Source organism: Sorex araneus, chromosome 2 (assembly GCF_027595985.1).
Source record: "Sorex araneus isolate mSorAra2 chromosome 2, mSorAra2.pri, whole genome shotgun sequence".
NCBI lineage: Eukaryota > Metazoa > Chordata > Mammalia > Eulipotyphla > Soricidae > Sorex > Sorex araneus.
The window spans coordinates 311,914,726-311,938,547 of NC_073303.1; the positions used below are offsets into that span (position 1 = coordinate 311,914,726).

Sequence of the window (23,822 nt, forward strand, 5' to 3'; positions counted from 1 at the left end):
CGGCCGGGCCGGAGACTCGGCCCTGAGCCCGAGCCCGCGGTGCGCGAGAAGGTGCGGCCTCGGCCAGAGGTCGGACAGACAGAGCGGGCGTCCAATCGAGCCCTGTACTGCCTCCCTGGAGGGCGGGAGCGGGGCTCGGCCGGACCAATCAGCGGCGAGCGCGAGTGGGACTTCCTCCCGGAATCCCGCTGGCCGAGAGAGCGGGGCCGTGGGTGACACGTAAGTTGGGTAGGCGGCGGCGGTTTAGCGCTCGGCCCCGCCGTTCCCAGACCTGCCCCGGGCAGCCGAGATCGGGCACCCTGCGGTGGCGGCCGCCAGAGTGCGACTGTAGCGCGGAAGCCGTGGTCGGCCTGGCACTCGCGCCGCTCCCGGCTTAGGGACGCCGGAGTCGCGCCGTAGAGACCCCCTCAAGGCCCGGGACCGTCGGGGCGGAACTCGGAGCCGGGCCGGGCCGCGGGGCAGAAAGTGGGGAGAGGCCCGGGGCGCGGCCGGCGCGCCCGAAGTATGCCGAGGGCCCCCGCCCGGGCCCCGGCTCTCGCGCGGCGCCACCCTCGCCCAAGTTCGGCGGCGCCCATGGGCGCGCGGCCCGCGGCGCGCGGGGGCTGAGCGGCGCCGCCTCCCTCCGCCGGCTCCGGGGTCCTGCGTCCCGCGTCCCGCCCATGCCGTGTCCGGCCGCCGCCTGCGGGCCCCGCTGCTGAGACTCCCGCGGCCCGGGGGCCGCGGCTGCGGGCGGGACGATGGGCAATGGCATGTGCTCCCGAAAGCAGAAGCGGGTCCTGCAGACGCTGCTGCTCCTGACCGTGGTCTTCGGCTTCCTCTACGGCGCGATGCTCTACTACGAGCTGCAGACGCAGCTGCAGAAAGCGGAGGCGGTGGCGCTCAAGTACCAGCAGCACCAGGAGTCCCTGTCCGCCCAGTTACAAGGTACGGCCGGGGGAACGCGCCCCGGGGTGCCCCTCTGACCCGCCGGGACGCCAGGCGGGCTCTGTAGGAGACACGCCCCCCCCCTCCGCCCCCGTCCTGGGGCCGCGGTTACCTTCGAAGGTGCTGGCATCTGCCCGTCTTCGCAGTCCCTCTCCCCGAGCACTTGTCAGAGGCCCCCTGGCAGTTCGGGCTGCTGGACCGGACAAACTTCCCGCCACTTCTGTGGCCCATCTCTTGGGGCCTGGCGGCTTGACTTTTCTAGAACCGTGGTGCTTTTTTCAAGTCTGCTTCAGACCAGTGGTCCAGACGGATAGAAATTAGACCTGCAAGTTTCCTCCCCGTCAGCCCTGTAGGGTGACCTTAGATAGGCTGGGTCGTCCTCTGATTGCCGTTGTTCACCTGCTAGGAGTATGATTTGCGGGGCAGTTGCTGGGGGGCGGTGGAGTGGGGGCAAGTTTATTTGACTTTTAGTTTATCGTAGGGAGAAGGTGTGTGAGAGTGTTAGCTTGGGAAGCAAGGTCTGCGGAATGACTTAAGCCAGTATTCTATTTTCGAATCTCATTTAATGTAAATTTCAGAAACATAAATGATGCATGACTGCAGAGTAAGCACCATGTGGTCTTACTGAAAAGCACAGCCTTCCTATGCGTATTTTTGGAAAGCTTTTACTTCTATTGTGGTTACTTTTCAACACATTCTGCAGCCCTCCTCTTAACCCGCAAAAGAAAACAATAATGCTGTGAGTAGTAAAATATTGAGTGTTGCTGATAATGCAAATGTAGTTTATTTCTTATTGCTATGAAGAGACAAGCTGTGTAAATGGATTTGTCTTTGTATATACAAATATAAAACAGATGCTTTTTCTTTGCTTTAGCTATTTTGAGTTTTTTTCTAGTAGCACTGTAGCACTGTCGTCCCGTTAAAATAAAAATTTAAGATGAGAGAAATAATACACAGCTGATTTCTTAGTTTTATTTGCTTTTCCCAATTTAGAAGAAAGGGGAATATTTTTAGCTTACTGTAGCTGTATAACCACAGGCAGTAAAAATATGTGAGCTAGGCTTGGTTCAGAAGGAAAACTTGTTTTGATGTAGTCTTCAGTTTGAAATTCTGTTCCTTTAAACTTGTTGAAATTGACCGATTAATTATTGTTCTAGATGTTTATTTATTTACTTAAAAACATTAGCAACTTCCCTCTGAAGCTCAGTACTGTTAGACCACGGAGAAAAGTTCCCATTTATTGGTAAGAGAGCAGGACTGGATTCTTCACATGTGGCTGGAGTGGGTATCTGGAGGAGTCCATGAGCTTGACATCTTGGTCTCTTGGCTTAAGGGACCCTTGAGAGCTTGATGCTCTGTCTGCTCACCGGTACATTTCTGCGTACAACACAGTCCCTTTCACCCAAGAGGGACGGGTATGTACTTATTCAATCAACACAATTATTTTGAATTGTTACTTTATGAATCCCACACAATTTTTGTCTAGCCTCAGTCCTCACTCTGTTTTTCTGCTTCTTTTGGAAACTCAAGTAACAGCAAGAAAATACTGTCTTTAAAATGCTTAGTTGCCAATGCCAGAACTTGTGATCAAGGTCCCTCATTCATGGCCTTTTTGAGGACACTGTTTCATTTTGAAAATAATTTTTAATTTCTCCTTTTCCTTTCTTGGTGGTGGTGCTAAGCAATGGTAGAAGACCATTGCAACCCGTATTTGTTTTGCAGCAGCAGATTTAAAAAAGTAGTTAATTTGAACGAGTGATCTAAATCTTATCTTTTTAAATTTTTTTTCCTCAATTGTGCTTCCCAAACAACGTTACGCATGAAAATTACTTTTCAACCAGGCTATGATTTTCTTTTAAAAAATAGATACAAAGTTTTGTAGCATTTATTTTGGATTTCACATCTGCAGGTCATTTACAGAAGATTTTTTTTTTTTATAGTAGGCAGCTTCTGATTTATTTCAAAGACAAATGACATTTTATTTAGTACCACCTGCATAGATAGGTCTTTAGGGTTTATAATTCCCAGTCTTAAGAATTGTGTGAGATCTCTTGACCTGGCTGGGATAAGAGCAGACTTCACTGTGAGTGACCTATTAACAACACACATACACGCATATACACACTTATGCACAGACACAACGTTTGAAAATATGTAAGTAGCTTGATCTTATAAATCAATCAATTTATATCACCAGTTTAATAATGGTTTGTAATCAGAGATCATTATTATTTTTGTTTGTTTTCTTTTTGGTTCACACCCGGCGATGCACAGGGATTACTCCTGACTCTGCACTTAGGAATTACTCCTAGCAGTGCTCAGGGGACCATGTGGGATGCTAGGAATCGGACCCAGGGCTGCGTGTAAGGCAAATGCCCTACCCGCTGTGCTAGCACTCCAGCCCCCATTAGAGATTATTTTGAAAGTAGGATAAATCTAACCCCAAATATGTGTTGTCATAGAACAGTCACATAAATGGACATGGTGGGGGTGACATGGGGGATCCTTTAATCACTCACCAACTAAAAATAAATGTCTACCAGCCTGTCTGTATCTTACTCACTTTCTTATATTACTTTATTTATAGTGAAATGTGGGTTCATACTGATGTATAAGCAGCAATATCTCTGACCTGCAGTGTTTGACCTCTGAAAAATTTTGTAGGGCTGTAAAGATAGTACTGGGGTGTGAGTTTCTAAGAAAGGCGTGGACATATGCGATGGCCGAGAGCCATTCCCCTGGCTGGCCCACGGTGACGGACGGATGAAGGACTGATGGATGGATGAAGGATGGGGGAGTGGAGAAACAGGACTGCGGGCTGGTCGGTAGTTTATTTCCCTCTCCTCCCCAGCGTAGTCCCATATCCCTCTTACAGTGCAGTTGTAGTCCAAGTTTTGGTCGTAGTCCCGGTCATCATAGTTCTTTCATCCTAGTCGCCTCATAGACCTCAAAGTCCTCTAGCCTCTTGTAACATAGCTATATAGAAATCATGAAGCGTGAGGGTTCACATAGGTGGGCTGAACATTGTCACAACAAATAGGTAAAGCTACTTCTGCAGGGGAAATTCTGAGGGATTAACTCAAAGACAAAATCTTGTCTGAGGGTTCAGCACTACAGTTTACTAGGAGATCTTATAATATTTTTAATCATTTTATATGAACATAGAGATAAATTAAGCTTAAAGGTTGGCTCTACCTGGGGACCTCTCGCTATATATCCCAGACTATAGTCCTCAGGCCAGGTTAGTCTTTCCTAACCCCAGCAGGGTCCTTGATTCAGTTACTTCTTTTTGGGTCATGACAGAGTTTGTCCCATGACCATGCTCTTAACTTACTATATGGATGGCGCTTAGCTTGTCCTCTTTCAATGCCAGGGTGGCTTCCAGTTTGCTCTGGGTCTGATCAGTCCCTTTGTTGGAACCCTGCTTTTGGAGTGCTAGAAACTAAGGGTAACTGAGGCTTAAGTCAAGTAAATATAGATGCTCTGGAGTAAATATTATTTTGGAGTCAATTAACTCCTATGTTACAAGGCATAGCATCAACTGTCTTTCTGTGTCTGTACAAAAAGGACATTGCTAAACCATGCAAGTGACATAAAGGAAGGAGAAAAGCGGTACAGGATTATTAGTGCTTGGTGCAATTGGGTGTGCCTCAGGGGCACTGTTGTGGGAGTAACTCAATAAACCTAAGCTCCCTTCGGGAGGAGCAAGGACGACTCAATGTTATCCAACACTGGGGTTAGGATATCTGCATTGCACAAGATTGCTATGGTGTTTGGCAACTCAGATGGTCCCTGGAGCACACTAGGAGTGGCCCCTGAGCACCACTGGTGTGATCCAACCCTGCCCCCCGATTTTTTTAAAGCTACTTTCAAGAGGGCCATGCTCCACTGTCTTTCTACAGTGATAGGAAGTTGGGCAGCCAGCACCTAGATAAGTTCATCTGAGCCTTTGTAATTGACACCCAGTTGATAATTTTCCCTATAGTTCAGTGGGTAGGACACTTGTCTTACACACAGTGGGCCCAGTATGATCCCTGGCATCCCATATGGTCCCCCAAGCATTGCCAGGAGTGATTCCTCAGTGTAGAGACAGTGGTAATCCCTGAAGACCACTGAGTGTTAACCAGAAATCAACGAGGCAAAATACAGGAACAAAAACCAATTGAGCATTACATTACATTGCTTGGCTTCAAAGAAAGTCAGACATCTTTGTTTTGTTTTGATTTACCCTGTGCCCTGAGCGCTCAGTTCAAGATCTAGCCCTGCAAATCCTTCTTTGAACTTAGGTCTCATTTTCCTGAGTTATGTTATGGAGATTAGAATGTCTTATTGTATTTGAACTATTGTGAAGATGAGATAAGACCTATTAAGCTTTTAATACATATCTGCCAGAAAGTAGATTCTCATCCAAATATGATATTTTATTTTTCTGTTTCTAAGTTTATATGGGTAAATATTTAAGATGAGCAGGATCACTTTTTATGAATAGCTAATATTCTTATAATGTCTAAATAAACAGTAAAGAGATAGTTGCTAAATCAGCATAAATCTGAAGACTTATTCTAAAGATGATGCTTAACAATTTAAAATTTGAGAGTCAGCATGTGGGTTACTGACTAATTCTTCTCTATCAGCATAGTCAAAAGTAGGCAGTCAGTTTGCACTATTTCTGGGATAAGTGTAACAATTTTTTTTTAATTTATTATTTTTTTTATTGAATCACCATGTGGAAAGTTACAAAGCTTTCAGGTTTAAGTCTCAGTTATACAATGCTCAAACACCCATCCCTTCACCAGTGCACATATTCCACCACCAAGAATCACAGGTATACCTCCCCCCACCCCCCCACCTCCCCAGTCCCCTACCCCGCCTGGGTAACTGATAAATTTCACTTTACTTTGATTACAGATTTCTACTAGAAATTGCATCATTGCATCATTGCAAGCTTGTACCTCTCTGCTACTTTATATTCCACATATGAGTGCAATCTTTCTATGTCTCTCTTTCTTTCTGACTCATTTCATTCAACATGAAATTTCCCATGTTCATCCACTTATATGCAAATTTCATGACTTCATCTTTTCTGACAGCAGCATAGTATTCCATTGTGTAGATGTACCAAAGTTTCTTTAACCAGTCATTGTTTTTGGGCTCTCTGTTTTTTTCCAGATTGTGGCTATTGTAAACAGTGCTGCAATGAACATAGAAATGCAGATGTCATCTCTACTATACCTTTTTGCCTCTCCGGGATATATTCCCAAGAGTGGTATGGCTGGGTCAAATGGAAGCTCAATTTCTAATTTTTTGAGAATCGTCCATATTGTTTTCCAAAAGGGCTGAACCAGTTGGCATTCCCACCAGCAATGAAGGAGGGTCCCTTTCTCCCTACATCCATGCCAATACCAGTTGCTTTTGTTTTTTGGGCTGTGGGCCAGTCTCTGTGATGTGAGATGATATCTCATTGTTGTTTTGATCTGCATCTCCCTGATGATTAGTGATGTTGAACATTTTCTCATGTGCCTCTCAGTCATTTGGATTTCTTCTTTGGGAAAGTTTCTGTTCATCACCTCAGTTTTTGGATCAGATCAGCAGTTTTCTTCTTGTGGAGTTCAACCAGTGCATTGTATATCCTTGATATCAACCCTTTATCGGATGGGTATTGCATAAATATCCTTTCCCATTCTGTAGATTGTCTTTGTATTTTGGTCACTATTTCTTTTGAGGTGCAGAAGCTTCTTAGTTTGAGATAGTCCCATTTATTTATCTCTGTTTTCACTTGGTTGGCCAGTGGTGTGTCAGCTTACCGTTGGCTTCAATGTCTTGGAGGGTTTTGCCGACCTTGTCTTCAATGTACCTTAGGGATTCTGGTCTGATGTTGAGGTCCTTAATCCATTTTGATCTGACTTTTGTACATTGTGATAGGTGGAGATCTAAGCCCATTTTTTTGCATGTAGCTGTCCAGTTTTGCCAGCACAGTTTATTAAACATGCTTTCCTTGCTCTACTTCACATTTCTTGCTCCCTTATCAAAGATTAGATGATCATATATTTGGGATGTATGTCAGAGTATTCAACCCTGTTCCATTGGTCTGCAGCTCTGCCTTTGTTCCAGTACCATGATGTTTTAATTACTATTGCTTTGTAGTAGAGTTTGAAGTTGGGGAGGTTGATTCCTCCTATTTTCTTTTTCCCAAGAATTGCTTTAGCTATTCGTGGGGGCTTATTGTTCATATGAATTTCAGGAGCACTTGCTCCATTTCTTTGAAGAATGTCAAGGGTAATCTTATAGGGATCACATTGAATTTGTACAATGCTTTGGGGAATATTGCCATTTTGACAATATTAATTCTTCCAATCCATGAGCAGGGGATGTCTTTCCATTTCCTCGTGCTCGTGCCCTCTTTTATTTCCTGAAGTAGTGTTTTGTAGTTTTCATTATACAAGTCCTTTACCTCCTTACTTAAGTTGATTCTGAGGTACTTGATTTTTTGAGGCACAATTGTGAACGGGATTGCTTTTATCATGTCGCTTTCTTCTCTCTCATTCTTGAAAAAAAGAATGCCTTTTGAAATGCCTCCAGGACTTGAGAGAGAGCCTCCCAGACTGAGCCCTTCAGGGGAGGTTAGGAATCAGTTCCAGTCACCAACTGGTACTGAGAGCACTGGGAGAAGCATCTTCCGAGCAGATCCAGGAGTTGCCCTTAAACACCCCTGTGTGGCTTAAAAAAAATAAGTCAAACAAATGAATAAGTCCTTTAGCTCAAAGGAGACTTTTAAAAGTACTTAATTGTCAGTGTCAGGTGTCTGGCATAGAGGAGGTGCTCAAATATGTGACTGTGTTATTTTCTGGTTACAAATATACTTACATACGGTGGGACATGAACTATAGTAGCATAGACCAGAGAACTTGAATATCTTTTTTTCTTTCTTTTTTTTAACCATCAGTCTGGTCAATTTATTTAATTTCTCTGTATCTTTTATTAAATGTAACTATCAGGTTAGTAATATTGTTTATCTTGAACATTAGTAGTGTTGGAAAGGTATGTCTTGTATATCGGACTTTTGAAGAACCTTGTGCAGCAGTTTTATATAGAACTCAGTGATTGTGACTCGAGTGTGTGTAATAATATGTGGTAGGTATACTCATTTTCAAATGCAAAGTTAGGACTTGTGAGTAACATTGTTTATTAAATAGACATTTTTTCTGAAGTTCCTCTTGCAGTTTTTAGGAGATATTTATCACGATGCTTTTAATTCTTCTCCATCTCAAAATTGGAACAGAAGTAAATAATCTTCAAATTCAATAGTTTTAAAACTCTGCCTTAAATTTCATTTCTTTGTTGTTTTGTTTCTGGGACACACTGGCAGTGCTCAAGTGTCACTCTGGGTCTGCACTCAGGAAATATTCTTGATGATGCTCAGGGGATCATATGGGATGCAAGGGATCAAACCCCAGTCTCCTGTGTGCAAGGCAAATGCCCTACCTGCTATACTGTCTTTCTACCCCAAATTCTTTTCTTAAATTAAAAATAAAGCTTCTAGGTATCTTTTGAAAAACAGTGCTCCATTAAATAATTTAAGCATTCTGTTATATATAATTCACACAAATATTTATGATTCTAAGTTGTGTCTTTCTGTAGTTATCTCTATAAATTGGAATATACCAGTATTAGTTACTATGTAAAGGAATTGCTCACTATTTTAAATGCTAGCTTTAAATGAAGTCCCAGTTAGATTAAAAGCTGTACCTTGGCTTTTTCTTAACCTCTTCCTTTATTAAGGACTCTTTGTTTTTCTTCTTATTTGGGGGGTTCGGCTAGTTTTGGGGCCAGTCTGGTAATACTCAGGGCTCATTCTTGGCTCTGTGCTCAGGGAACACTCATGGTGGGGACCTCATTTGGTGCTAGGAGTCTGCTGCTTGCTAGGCAAGTGCCTTCCTTCTCTTGAGCCACTAAGGATAATTTTTAGTGAGCTGGTGCATAGACAGGGTCAGGTTTCACTGATTCAAGGGATGAGGAAATTGGTGTTGAAGAGATGAAGACTAAAGCCAAAAGCAAAGGATTTCTAGAGATTCTAGAATGCTGGAGTGAGACAAAAGTGGCTACTAATGATTTATGGCTTCTAAAAGCTCACATTTTGCCTAAAAAGAAACAGTGAAGTGAAAGTGGGTTTTGCATTAGACAGTCGTTTGCATACTGTTCAGGTGTTTATCCATAGCATGACCTCCCTGACCAATGACCTTGACAGTCAACCTCTGGGAACTTTGGTTACTTCATGTTAATCGTGTATAACAATGTCTAGCTCGTATGAATTAGAAATAATAAATCGAAAGTGACTAGCACAAATTCTCGAGATAATAACCACTACATGAGGTAGTAATGGGACCTAATCTCTGCATCAGGTGATTCTGGGCTGCAGACTTGAGCTACTATGTTTACTCAGTCTACCAGTTAATAGTGTTTCTGGTTGTGATCTCAATCTGGCTCTTTTGTGAGTTCTGTCCTAATGGGCAGAAGCTTTTATTTGAGTTAGTTTTGTAAAATTTGAATCAGTCTTTTTCACCAGTGTGGTAGAAACCCTTTTAAAATTTTAACTCTTTATTTTGTTAAAAAGAAAAAAAGACCCTAAAATACCTTTCATGGTAACAACCCAGTGTTGTTTTTTTAAAATTTTGACAAGCAAGTGTTCTTGATTTTTTTTCTACCTTTATCTTTTAGTCCCCGGAGGCTTTTATAGTTTTGGTTGAAAGTGGAAATTATATAGTTTTATTACAAAAGAAATATACAGGCATATTTTCTTTTCAAAACAGTCATTTGAAGTGAATTTTTCATGATAAATTCTGAAAATTTATTGAAAAAAAAGCACTGCACTATAGCACTGCAGTTCCATTGTTCATTAGTTTGCTCGAATGGGCACTAGTAAGGTCTCCATTGTAAGACTTGTTACTGTTTTTCACATATCGAATACGCCATGGCTAGCTTGCCAGGCTCTGCCGTGCGGGCGAGGTACTCTTGGTAGCTTGCCGGGCTCTCCGAGAGGGACGGAGAAATTGAACTGGGGTCGGCCGCGTGCAAGGCAAATGTCCTACCTACTGTGCTATTGCTCCAGTCCAAAAAAAGTTAAATTACTTAAAAAGATATTACACCTAATGGCTGGAGAGATGGATATTACAGTGGGTATTTGCCTTGTGAGTACCTCCTACCTAGGTTAGATACTGGGCACCACTTATGGTTCCCCGAGCACTGCCAGGAGTGATCTCTGAGTGCAGAGCCAGGAGCAAGCCAGGAGCGCTGTTGGGTGTCACCCCAACACCAAAAAATGAAACAAAAACAAAGTAACATCCATTGAATATCTTCCATCTCTAGTTATTGTACTTGGTATATTATATGCATTTTCTCATTTTAGTTACAGGCTCTTCAGTATCAGACGCATGTTCAGAAGAATTTATTAACTTGCTTTGTCAAGGTATAATATGATAAAACTGAGCATTACAATCTTACTAATTTCTAAAGTGTTCTTTTTATAGTATAGCAGCTTTTTGCAGCATTGCCCTTAAAATTATTTTAGTGTCTCATAACAATATTTGTGGTTAGGTGGGTCATGATAAAATTTAGGATCAAAATTAACATGTGATTATTTAATACAGCAAATCCAGTTTAGGACACTGGGGTGTCCTTTTGAATTTCTAGTTAGTGTTTTCTTGACAATTCAAGAAGAAACTCAGTCTGATGTTAAGAATCCCATTTCTGGAGACAGTTACTCATATGTTTTCTTCAAGCCACCAACAGCTAGGTAGCTGGAATTTATTAATCATTTTGTTAATTTATTGCAATTATTTTATAGTTATCATTCTCTAATTCATGCACATGGTTATTTCTATTTATAAGTAGTATTTAAAATTCCTGTTTTGAAGTTTAAGGGGAAAATTAAGTATTTGTGATCCAGAGTACTTACTTACCTTTTTTTCTGGAGGCGCTTGTTTGGTCACACCAGGGGGTGTTGAGGCTCCCCTCTGTGGGCAGGGATCACTCTGGCAGTGTTGGGGAACCAAATGCAGCGCTGGTATTCAGCCCCGGACAGCCGTGGACTAACACTCTGGCTCTTAGAGGACCTATAGATTTTGCAGTGTATAGAAATATCTCGTGTATTGATGGCCTCCAGGTCTGAAGTTTAAGAAGCACTATATGACTGAATCAGATTCACAAGCTCTTACAATTTAGTAATGACGGATAAATCACTTGCAGTGTGTCTCCGCTCAGCACAGTTGCTCCTCTGACTTCAGAGTCGCTTCCGCTGTGCCTGGCCAAGTCTGGACACTAGCAGCACTTTCTTTGTTCTCGCAGAGACAGGGTTGTGTTTCGAATGATGCTATTTCTGAGTGCCATATTTGTGGGTTTTGTTTTTGTTGGCCAGTGAATGCTTATCCGAGGATATGCCAGTCTTTATCTTTTACTTAAAACCTCACTAAATAATAGGCTCATAGCCTGAAGGGACAGAAGCCTAAAATTAATTGTTTTTATAAAAGTATGGTATTAAAAAATGTACAGCTTTAACTGTCTTTCATCTATAAAATGTCACACTGTGATAGTTAATAGGAGTAAAATAAGGGCTATCATTTTGAAGGATAAAACATTAGAGTACTTTTGAATGGCAGCATTTTTCTTCTTTTGAGAGTAAGTAGATTTTTAAGAAAAATATGTAGTTTAGAAGAGTTAAAATTTCATCTAAATCTTATCTTATCCATCTTATCTAAAACTTCCTCCTTAAGTGGAATTTTTATTATAAAAATAATTTTTGAATTGAGGTACCTGAAGCCTTGATATACTTATATACTCTTGACAGTAAGCATAGTGCTATAAAATATTCTAAACATAAAATCAGACGCTATTATTTGATTACTTTCTGCTACAGAACAATTGATATTAAATATACTTGTTCTTTAGCACTGCTTTAGCAATGTACTGCAACTAGTGTACTCAGTAAAGCATATTTCAGTAATAAAGTATGATTCAGTAATTAAGTATACTTTAGTAGTATGATATTACAAATCTGTAACTGCTCTTGCACCATTCTTTAATTAGTTAGCAAGTATCAGAGAACCTTATATCCTGTTTCTAAGTTTGATGCTGTTTACTATGTTAAATTATACTGATGTGAATGAGAAGATAAAAAAAAATGTTCTTGACTGTGTAAATGAGCATCAGGTCAAAATCAGTGAGGTGTCTAAATTTGGTTTACATGTGGATTAGGTTCCTAGGGTATTATGTACCACTTCACCAGTTCTTCCTCTGTAGTTCCGTGAAATGAGTTAGTCTACCTGACCTCAATGCGAGCAATATCTGGCAGGGGCATGCACAGAATACCTACGTATTCTTGTCCAAAAGTAGAAAATAGAAGACAACTAGGATAACTGGTCCATATCAAATCTGAAATTCAGATAGAAAATGTTGATTTCAGTTAGGGGCTTGCTGTTCACTCTGCCCTTTGGTCTATTTCCACCTTTTAAATCATTCTTTTCCATGAAAGTTGTTTACATCTGTTTTCATTTGGCTTCTTGACGGTAGAACTTTAGGATCTGTGATCTTTAATTTTTATTCGGTATTTGTAGTGCTGTTTCTTTCAGTCTAAACTGGCAGTTTTGACTGGTAAAATCTTATCTATAAACTTCCACATGAGTTTATGGATGTTCTGTGAAATTTGTTAGGGCTTACTTTATCAGAGAGAGAAACCTTACCTAGTTTAGATCTTGGAGGTGTATATTCCCCAAGAGAAGGGAGATATTGACCTAAGGGACTTTAGAAAGGATATGAGAGTCACACCCATAAATTTAATTTATTGGGTTCTGTAATCGGGTTAAATTGTGCTCCTCGGGATTTCAGAAACCACACCCACAGACCTATCTTTAGACTGCTTTGTATTGTATTTTCTGACAGTCCCCTGGATCACGGCTTGGAAGCTGTTTCTTAATTTTAGCACTGTTAGAAGTTTTGAAAAGCTGAGAATTTTTAGAACTGTTATGTTCTCCCTTTTTTTAAGTTGAAGTCTTGCACTCTTTCCTTTCTAAAAAGATAAATATCTTTGATTTATGGAAAGAACATAATTTTCATGACTTGTACTTTTGATTTGTACTCCTTTGAAAGTTAAACATTTTGCAAATTAAGAATTTCTTTATCATATTAATATGATAAAAAAAAAAGCGTGAAAACCATTAAATGTGTTCTGAACATGTGCTTTTGAGATCACTCTTCTAAACAGTTTAATAATTAGAAATACGTAATCATTAGAAATACTCATACTTTCCATTGGCTTGCCACTGTACTTTCTTAAATATTTCTGTCAAAGATGAAATGAGAAGTAGAGAATATTTTGTTAAAATGTGTTTGAGAACATATTTCACATAAGAACGAAGAATGTTCTTGTCATAGAGAACATGCTGTTGAGTTTCTGTGGAACCAGTGAGTTCCTGTCTCACTCCTGTGTATTTGGGTGTCAGGTTGCTGTCATGATTGTCATTGTTACTGTCTTTGCTTGCTTGCTGTGGACTTCCTCTCTTGGCAATATTCACCTGGGTGCTGTTGAATTCCTTGGTGTATCATCTCATCCATGTTCTTCATTGCCTTTTCAACACCCTCCAACCCCCCCACCCTTCCATGTTGGGAAAAAAAATCTATCCATGTTGGACAGTGTAGCACATTGTAGTTCTTGGGGTGACTTTCAGTAATGTTTTTTCCCTCAAACCGTTTTTGCTTCTGGAATAAGGATTACCACTTTCTGTTGAAGCAATAGTCATTATCTAGCTGCAACAATAGTATTTATGAGTGTCTGTGGGATCCTTATCTAGATCCCAAGATAGTTTCATAAGACTTTCCCAATACAGTACTAGCTTGAGTGAAGGCTGAACCCAACGAAGCTAAAAGAAGATTGCTTTGTTGCTCTTGTTGACCAGCAGTTCTCAGAAGTGCCTGTCACCTACCAACAACTCATGTCTTAAGATCACATAGTTGGTGATTTTGTTTTTCTTAAGGGTGATACTTTAAATTTTTGTTCCTTGGGCATTCAAGATCTTTTTCAAAGTATGTAAGTGTTGGGGATTTTTTTGTTGTTATTTATTTTTGTTTTTACCTGTATGTTTGCTTCTTTTCTAACAGAAGCTATAGGTTTCATCAGCAATTGAAAACATCAGTCATTTGAAAAGGGCTTTGAAACACTGCTTTAGGGCAGTTTCTTCCCCTGGAGGTCCTTTCAGGTCTACTGGAATTTGACTTCTCTGTGAACCTTCTAGAAAGTGGCTGAAATTCTAATAGGGTATTTAGTGCTTAGTTATATTCCGTCAAAGCTCTATCTATTCTATACCCTTCTAATTCAAGAAGAATCTTGACTTAGGATTTAAAGGGCATTTAATTAAATTGTATTCCTAGACTTTATTTTTTTCAAAAATGCATCACATTTATGTGAGAAATTAACACTTTCAAAATTATTTTATATTTCTTATTTAATTTGGCCTTGAAGCAATCATATGATGTAGTGTAAACAGTATGCTAAGTTATTCTCATTTTAAATTTAGAGTAATAGAAGTGACTTAGCAAAACAGGGACACACCTAAGACTGATGCACAATTGCTTAAATGCTAACTCAGGATCTTTTTAAAATCTTACTTATTTTTTATTTTCGTAAAGTTGTTCACAATAATTGATTACATTCAATATTTCAACACCAATCTACCACCATTACACCTTCCCACTGCTGTTATTTCGAATTTTTCCACCACCATTCAAGCCTGCCCCATGGGCAGATGCTATATAATTTATTTTGTATTGCTTGTATGAATAGTACGAGATGTCTGTAAAGGTCTGTCTCACAGTAATTCTATAAAAAGTAAAAAAAGTAGTATTAGATGTCCTGGAATTCTGAAATTTTAAATAACTGGGGTCTGGGGACATGTCTGCAGTGAGCTGCTCAGCTCTGCCATTCGTGTGTGAGTTCTGGATCGTGGCTGCTAGTGTCGTAAGTGACACCTGGCGGCAGTTGGTGGGCATGATAGCTAGAATCCTGCAAGGGCGGGGAGATGGAAGGGGCTGCCCATTCCTGACCCCTGAGGCTGGTCCCACATACCTGGGTTTTCAGTGGATTTTTTTTCTCCTTATGTGGGGAGCCCAGGGTGAACCTGTGAAGATCCTGTGAGGGTGGTGGTTATTGGGATCTGGAAGTTTGTGGCTGCTGGGGTTCATTTGGGGCAGGGGGTGAGAGGACACTGGCTTCCATCCGAGGTGCCCCAGTAAAGTCAGCCCAGCGCAAGGTCCGGAGACTTCTCTGCAGTGAGCTGCTCTGTTTCGAGATTCACTTGTTAGTCCTAACTCAGGTTCTTTTTTTTTTTTTTTTTTTGCTTTTTGGGTCACACCCGGCGATGCACAGGGGTTATTCCTGGTTCTACACTCAGGAATTACTCCTGGCGGTGCTCAGGGGACCATATGGGATGCTGGGATTTGAACCCGGGTCGGCCGCGTGCAAGGCAAACGCCCTACCCACTGTGCTATCGCTCCAGCCCCCCTAACTCAGGTTCTTATGAGCAGTTTTCAAAGGTCCCTCAACCTGGAGCTAAAATAAGCTTTTGATATTATTCATAATCTTCTGCTATGAGAGGGAGAGAGGGAGAAGGAGAGAGAGAGAGAGAGAGAGAGAGAGAGAGAGAGAGAGAGAGAGAGAGAGAGAGAGAGAATGAGTATATGAGTATGTGTGCACCATATAATTTTTTTTGAGGGGACTGCAGAGAGCTCTACTCTTTAGATTCTATCAAATAATTAATGCTTTACCTAGGGCCAAGAAGATAACATAGGGATTAAGGCACATGTTTGATCTCTGGAAACACTTGGTTCTCTAGTATCGCAAGGTGTGGGGTATAGTCTTTGAGATCTCTAGCACAGATCCAACTTGCTGAAGCATCCTTGGGAAACTAGCATTGGATCATTTTGCCTGGTTTGTCAAGACTTGCCAGTAGGGAATGACCCAGACCCCCGGAGTTACACTTGGGAGATTCCCCCCAGAAGAATTTCTCAATGCTTACTCATATGGGCTTTGATAACTGGTTTCCTTGGAGCCTACGTGCCACCCATCTTCTTCACCTCTTTACGTCTACAGAGGTTTTAATGGCTATGCCGCTACTGTGCCTCCTCACCTTTCCGCTCTCAGTGGTGTGTTTCTCTACCTCTTTGGTGCCCTAGAGGACCCAGGCAGGTTCCACCAGGGACTGGATCCCAGGGTAAACTTCTGGGAGTCTCAGACCAGAGAAAGACAATTTACAGGGCTAAGTTCATGGCTAGACATTGCGTCCTGCAGCCACATGGTTGTCTTAGCACTGCCATGAGTAATACCTGACCCCGGAGCACAGAGTAGCCCTAGAGTGCGTAATCTCTTAACAGCCAGGGAAAGCCCCGGCAGCTCTCCTTCTCACCGCCTGTGTTCAGTGGACTTGAACCACTCGCCCATCCCAGACTGCCAGTGCCATGGGTGGATGAAGGAGGAAACGGGGCCGCCAGGCCGGTTGGTGATCAGTTGCCATTTATTCCATTCTCTCCACGCACCTGTTCTCGTTTCACTAAGCTCCCCATTCCAGTCTCACACTGCCCCCTCGTTCCCGGCTCCTCCTATCTCCCGCTCATCTCTCCATGCTCCATCTCGAAGCCTGGTCTTTCATTTCTCCACGCACCTGTTTCTGCATTCTTCCCCTACACGCTTACCTCTCTGGCCCCCTTGCTAGTCTCTCTGTGCTCCATCTTGCTGCTATGGTCTTTCCCAAACTCTGTATTAGGGGTAGCACAATTAACATATGAAAGCCCTTCTTCCACTAAAGGACAAATTAGGGGTGTTTCTCCTCTCCTTAGTCCAATAACTTAACATCTTAATTAACATCATGCTTCTATTTTTTTTCTTTTTGGGTCACACCTGGCAATGCACAGGGATTATTCCTGACTCTGCACTCAGGAATTACTCCTGGTGATGCTCAGGGGACCATATGGGATGCTGGTAATTGAACCTGGGTTGGCCTCGGGCAAGGCAAATGCCCTACCAGCTGTGTTGTTGCTCCAGTCCCATAATCTATTTCTTAATATTAGTTATTTTGTATGGACACTTGTCTTCACTGGGGCCCCTCAGAGGGGGTGGGTTGAGTTTTCCTCCCTGCCCCGAGCAGAGTGCCCGCAGCCGAAGACCTCCAGAACCCAGCCACAGCCATGCTCAAGGCCCGTCTCCACACGTTTAGACAAGCCTCATGCATGAAGGAACCGGCAGAGGAACCCAGGTGTGTGGGACCCAGGGCTGAGATCTCCAAGCCTGCTAAGATCAGGACTGGGCCTCTTCCGCCCAGATCCCCCATTTTCCAGTAGCGTGGCGGTCACACCCAGGGACTGCCCCCTGCGCTGTGTAATCCCACCAACGGCCCACATCCAGAGACTATAAAACCAAACTCCTGGAAGAGAGCGATACAGAGTCGCTCCGGACTGTCTTTGGACCCAGGGCAAGCACTGAGCTACCCTGGCATCAAAATGGGCATGGCCAAAGTGCCACAATACTTAACTATAAGTTAAGAGCATGGTCATGGACAAATTCTGTCATGACCCAAAAAGCGGGGGGGTGAGTTTCCCTCCCTACCCCGAGCAGAGCCCCCGCAGCCAAAGACCTCCGGAACCCAGCCATAGCCATGCACAAGGCCCCTCTCACATGTTCAGATGAGCCTCACGCATGAAGGAACTGGCAGAGGAACCCAGGTGTGTGGGACCTGGGGCTGAGATCTCCAAGCCTGCTCGGATTGGGACTGGGCCTCTTCTGCCCAGATCCCCCATTTTCCAGTAGTGAGGTGATCACACCCATAAACTGCTACCGGCACCATGTAATCCCATCAATGACCAACATCCAGAGACTATAAAACCAGTTTCTCAGAAGCATGTGGCCAACATCTCTCCCTCTCGGAGAATCTGGCAAACTACCGAGAGTTTCCTGCCCGCATGGGAGAGCCTCGCAAACTCCCCATGACGTATTCATATGCCAAAACCAGTAACAATAATGGGTCTCATTCCCCTGACCCTTAAAGAGCCTCCAATGCAGTACCGTTGGGAAGGATGAGTAAAGAGAGGCTTCTAAAATCTCAGGGCTTGGACCAATGGAGATGTTACTGAGACTGCTAGAGAAAATCAACGATCAATGGGATAATGATGATGATGATGATGATGATGATGATGATGATGATGATGATGATGATGGGTAATGCATAGACACAGCAATAGATGCATTGAGCTTGTAGGGTGGCACTCTGGGGGACATCTCGCTATAGATCTCAGACTATAGTGCTCAGGCCAGATTCATCTTCCCTAACACTAGCAGGGTACTACTTCAGTTATTACTTTTTGGGTCATGACAGAATTTGTCCATGACCATGCTCTTGACTTATAGTTAAGTATTGTGGCACTTTGGCCATGCCCATTTTGATGCCAGGGTAGCTCAGTGCTTGCCCTGGGTCCATCTAGTCCCTTGTCAGGACCCTGCTTTTGGGGTGCTAGGAAGTAAGGGCAACTTGAGCTTAAGTCGAGAGAACGGATGCCCAGGGGTGAATATCGTCAGATTCAATTAACTCCCAAGTTACAAAAGCATAGCATTAACTCTTTTCCTGTGTCTGTACCAAAAGGACATTGCTCTGAATTAATTATGGAAAGGATTTAAGGAGAAGAGAAGAGCAATATTTACAAGTTAACAGAATCTGATCAGGAGGCAAAGGTAATTGACAGGTTGGGGGAGCAATCAACAAAGAATGAAGTCAACAAAGAGGAATGGGAGCACTGTGATGGTAGTAACCCAATAAACTTATGCTCCCTGTGGCAAGGCAAAAAGGACAAGCCAATGTTATCCTAAACTAGAGTACCAGCAAGTGTGGCATTTTGCCAAATCTCTGAATAACTACAATAGAAACCAACTATAGTTTCTGTGGCCAACTTGGAGTCACTGTTTTTCACCTGCTTTTGGCACATTACCAAAAATTGGGGTCTTGAACTAGGATGATTTCTTTTCAGACTTCTCTGCACTTTTTGGCTCATACTGGGATTCTGCTAATATTTCCCGCACACTGTCATATAGCATAGTGTTCTTAATCTTTCACACTTCAGCTAGCACCTGTCCCATGTCCTGGTCCCTGAATAAGCAGTTATAACAAAGGCTGTACACCAGTCATTTTCACCCTTTGACTTGCAGATGGACACCAGGCTATAGACCAGTGGTTGAAGATCACTGATGTAGCATCTATAGCTTTACTTTTCTTCACCTTGAAGTCCACCACTCAACTGATTCTCCAGCTTCGTGGTTTAGTATATTACCTTCCAGTACTCCACCAAGTACTGGAAGTACTTGAATACTTGAGTAAGCTTACTCCAAAATATATCATAGGTTGCAGAGAGTGGAATACAGATAGATTTTGGAATGACTAAGGCAGAGCCCTGAAAAATGTTAGTGTGGTTTTCAGTGTAGTAAAAGAAAGACAGGTAAACAGGTAAACACCTCCTTTGGTGGAAAATTCCCACTGGGAATACTTTGTCTTGAAAAATTAGTATTGGTGTAGAAAGGGGGTCTTAGAGACATCTGCTGAGTCAGTAACCTTGATGTCCAGTATGGGAGTCACTCGTCACTCGTGACCCAAAGCTCCTAAAATGGGTCTGCCATTGAAGAACTAAATTAAAATGTTTTAATTAAAAAAATTTGGAAGGGAGGATGTTGGGAACGACATACCTATCCTGTGGAATTTGGTACATGGGCAGGTGGACATGGCTGTCAAAGAGATTCGAGTAGAAGTCGTGAATAATCCTCTCCATTGCCTTTCTGGAAGATGTGATAGATCCATTGGGACGTTGGAGGGCAATCCTCTTGGTCTTGTAGTTAGTGAAGGACAGGCGAGCATTGTGAATACTTTTTTCGGCTTCTGCCACATCGGCCAACACTGCTGCTCTTCTCTCTTTGAGGTCTTCCTTTATTGCATCTCTGCACAGCTTTGTGAGCTCGATATTAGTTTGTGGTTGCCTGAGGTTCGCGCCAAACCATGTTGACGAATGAGCTTGAGAGTTTCTGAAGACAGGCATCCTCCCTTCCAAAATCCGACACGCCAGTTCGTTGGTAAAGACGCGTACAGCACCTGGTCTGGACAAGGTCAGACCTGAACACTTGAACAATCTGCCGCCAGTACCCATCAGTACACTGGCTTGGCTTTTTACATGCTACCTGTCTGAATGCAAGGTTCCATCTCAGTGGAAAATCAGTAGGACCAGTCTGTTGTACAAGAAGGGAGACATCTATGAGATCGGCAACTATCACCCAGTCTGCCTGCTGTCTGTCGTCTACAAGTTGTTCACTCGTATCATCCTGAATAGAATAGGCAGAACACTAGACAAAGGACAATCATATGAGCGAGCTGGGTTCCGAAGGGGATTCAGCACGATAGACCATATCCACACAGTGACCAAACTCATTGAAATTTCACAAGCGTTCAAGATGCCGCTCTGTCTGATGTTCATCGACTTTAAGAAGGCCTTCTAATTCTGTTGAGACTGAAGCGGTCATCGAAGCCCTAGCCAAACAGGAAGTTCAAACTCTGTATCTCAAAATCCTCCACAAGCTGTATTGTGGATTCACCACCAGGATCTCACCATTCTACAAAGAAGTGATCACTGATGTAAAGAGAGGGTTGCGGCAGAGTGATACCATTTCACTGAAACTCTTCAGTGCCACCCTGGAGTACATCATCTGACGACTGGAATGGGAAGGAATGGGAGTGAAGATAGACGGTCAGCAATTACACCACCTGATGATTCTGTTGAGACTGATGACATCAGTCTGATGACATCACTCTCATAACGCCAAACATTAGCCAAGCGGCACAGATGCTGGCCGACTTCGACCACAAGTGTGGAAAGGTCACATTGCAGCTGAATCTCTATAAGACGATGTTCATGAAAAACGAACTGGTCCCTGAAGCTCCATTTGCTCTCAATGGAAGGAACATCTTTGAATGCAGCAGCTATGTGTACCTGGGTCAAGAAATCAATATGAGGAACGACTTGGTGCCAGAACTGCGCAGGAGGAAGAGAGCAGCATGGAATGCCTTCAAGAGCGTCAAAGAAGTGGTTAAGAGGATGAAGAACCTCTGACTCCAGGCACATCTTTTCGATGCCACCTTTCTTCCTGCACTAACATACGCCTCAGCGACCTGGGCCCTACGCAAACAGGATGAGAACGCTATTCGGGTATCCCAAAGAGGAATCGAAAGAGCTATGCTAGGAGTATCACGTCTCACTCAAGTGAGAGAAAGAATCCGGAGTTCTGACCTCTGTCAACAGTCAAGAATCAGGGACGTTGTCACATTTCCCAAGGCATCAAAAGTCAGATGGGCCGATCACGTAATGCGATTCAGAGACGACTGCTGGACCACAGGTGTTATTGACTGGATTCAATGGGACGTCAGAAGACTGCGTTGGCCACCCACCAACTAGATGGTCAGATTTCTTTGTCAAATCTCTGAATGAACGATTTGAGGCTCTTTCTGTTCCTGGAGCAAGCAGATATCATTGGGCTGCACTAACGCAACAGGGACAAATGGCAATGTTACTGGTGCCTGCTTGAGCAAATCGAAGATCAACGGGATGACAAGTGATACAAGTGAATTAAAAAAAAAAATCGAACCTGGATTTTTTTTTTTCAATTTTTTTCCTCCCATCTCAGATAGCCTGGCAAGCTACCGAGAGTATCTCGCCCGCACGGCAGAGCTTGGCAAGCTACCCATGGCATATTTGATATGCCAAAAACAGTAATTACAAGTCTCAAGATGGAGACGTTACTGGTGCCCGCTCAAGAAAGTCGATGAGCAACAGGTGACAGTGACAGTGACAATTAAAAAAAAATAAGTGATACATCAAGCATGTTAAATCACTGTGTTTCTATAATTATGTTGCCTAGTACTTTTTAAGTGTGGTTTTTGGAAATTTAAAAATCTAAAAATTACTACGTGGCTCACCATGGTTTTTTTATTATCAAAGTTTTGCCTAACTTTTTGATAAATAACAAAAAAAAAGTTTATTATTAAACTTCTCACAAATTCCTATTGGAATTTGCTTTTCCTCATTTTTACTTAGCACAATAAAGAGGTTTTGCATTAAGGAAATCTTAGCTCTTTTTATTTTTTACAGCATTATCAGGTAATTTTAAAGATAGCAAGATTTATATTCAGGGTATATGATCTCTTAAATTTCCCCCCTTTGAGACACTAGCGATTTAATTTTCTCAGAACCATTTGTGTCAGCAAGCAAATATGTGTGTGTGTGTGTGTGTGTGTGTGTGTGTGTGTGTGTGTGTGTGTTCGTTTGTGTTCTTCAAGAGTGCTCAGGATCCATTCCTGGCAGTACTGCTATTCAGACCCTGAAGTGCCTGAGGCCACTAGGGCCACCCTCTCAGTGGAACCAGGTAGTGCTAGGAATCAAACCCCTAGTCTCTGCATGCTACAGTTTGCACTGTAGCACTTTGAAATATGTTGCTGAACCAGGAAACAATTTTGGCATATCAGAATGTAACCTTGAAAGTCTACTTCCGTGCCTCTCTAGAGAGCTAGTTGGTAACAAACTGGAAGATTGGAAAGTGGTAATTTCTTGTAAGAAGTCATGTTTAACATTGAAGACTGAAGGTCCAAGGATAGGCAGTCGAAAAACCACTGTCCTAGAGAACCATCTTCCTTGTATCCTCATAGGAAACTCTTTACATGGAAGAACAGAAAAATCTTTTTAAAAAAACTTTTGTGTGTGTGTGTGTAGCAGTCAGGAGGGTACACCCGGCTGTGCTTAGGGATCATTCTTGGCAGTGTTCAGGGGACTAACTGTGGTACTGGAGATTGGACTGGATTTAGTTGGTAGGCAAGTGGTTTAACTACCCTTTCTACCTCCCCTTTCTCCCTTTGCCCTCCTTCCTCCACCGCTTTCATTTCTTTTTCAGGCAGTGCTTGGACTTACTCCTGACTGAACCCAGGGGTCACTACTGGGGTGTCTCTGGGGACCACATGAGGTGCCAGGGATCAAACCCAGGTTTGCTCTGTGCAGTGCAAGTCTCTACCCTATACTCTCTAGCCTCAAAAACTTTCTCTTCTCTTCTCTTCTCTTCTCTTCTCTTCTCTTCTCTTCTCTTCTCTTCTCTTCTCTTCTCTTCTCTTCTCTTCTCTTCTCTTCTCTTCTCTTCTCTTCTCTTCTCTTTTCAAGTTATGTAGACTTGTAGGAGAAAGCTAGTTAGTAAGTTATGAAAACTGGTCTTCTGAAGCATATACCACTATGTCTGCAAATCTGGACAAAGATTTCTGATGAGCTGTTCAGCCCATAAATTACCTTGCTTTGAAGGCTTTGAAGGGAAGGACAAGATAAGGGAGACATACTTTCTCATGTAAATCACCTGCCTAGAAGAATTCTGTATTTAAAATTTTTTTTTTAATTTTTAAATTATTTTTTAATTAATTTTTTAATAGTGAGTCACCGTGGGGGTACAGTTACAAATTTACCCATTTTCGTGCTTGTGTTTCCCTCATACAATGTTCGAGAACCCATCCCTCCACCAGTGTCCATTCTCCACCACCAATGAACCCAGTATCCCTTCCACCCTCCAATCCTGTTCCCCCTTCCCCCCACCCTACCTCTGTCGCAGGGTATTCCATTTTGTTCTCTCTCTCCTATTGGGTGTTGTGGTTTGCGATAGGGGTATTGAGTGGCCATCGTGTTCATTCTCTAGTCTACTTCACCACACATCTCCCTTCCTGCGTGGGATTTCCAACCACATTTTACTTGGTGTTCCCTTCTCTATCCGGGCTGCCTTTCCCCCAGAATGTGAGGCCAGCTTCCAA

At 42.7% G+C, this 23,822-nt stretch overlaps 1 protein-coding gene across 5 annotated transcripts in view; it reads left to right on the plus strand.

Moving 5' to 3' along the window:
- Positions 1–737: 737 nt before the first annotated feature.
- The window catches only part of GOLIM4 (golgi integral membrane protein 4), a 97,332-nt gene continuing 74,247 nt past the window's right edge, over positions 738–23,822 (plus strand). For all 5 annotated transcript variants that reach the window (XM_055127546.1, XM_055127542.1, XM_055127543.1 and 2 more), the window contains exon 1: positions 738–924. In XM_055127546.1, the coding sequence (XP_054983521.1) occupies positions 738–924 (187 nt within the window). The remainder of the gene's footprint in view (positions 925–23,822) is intronic.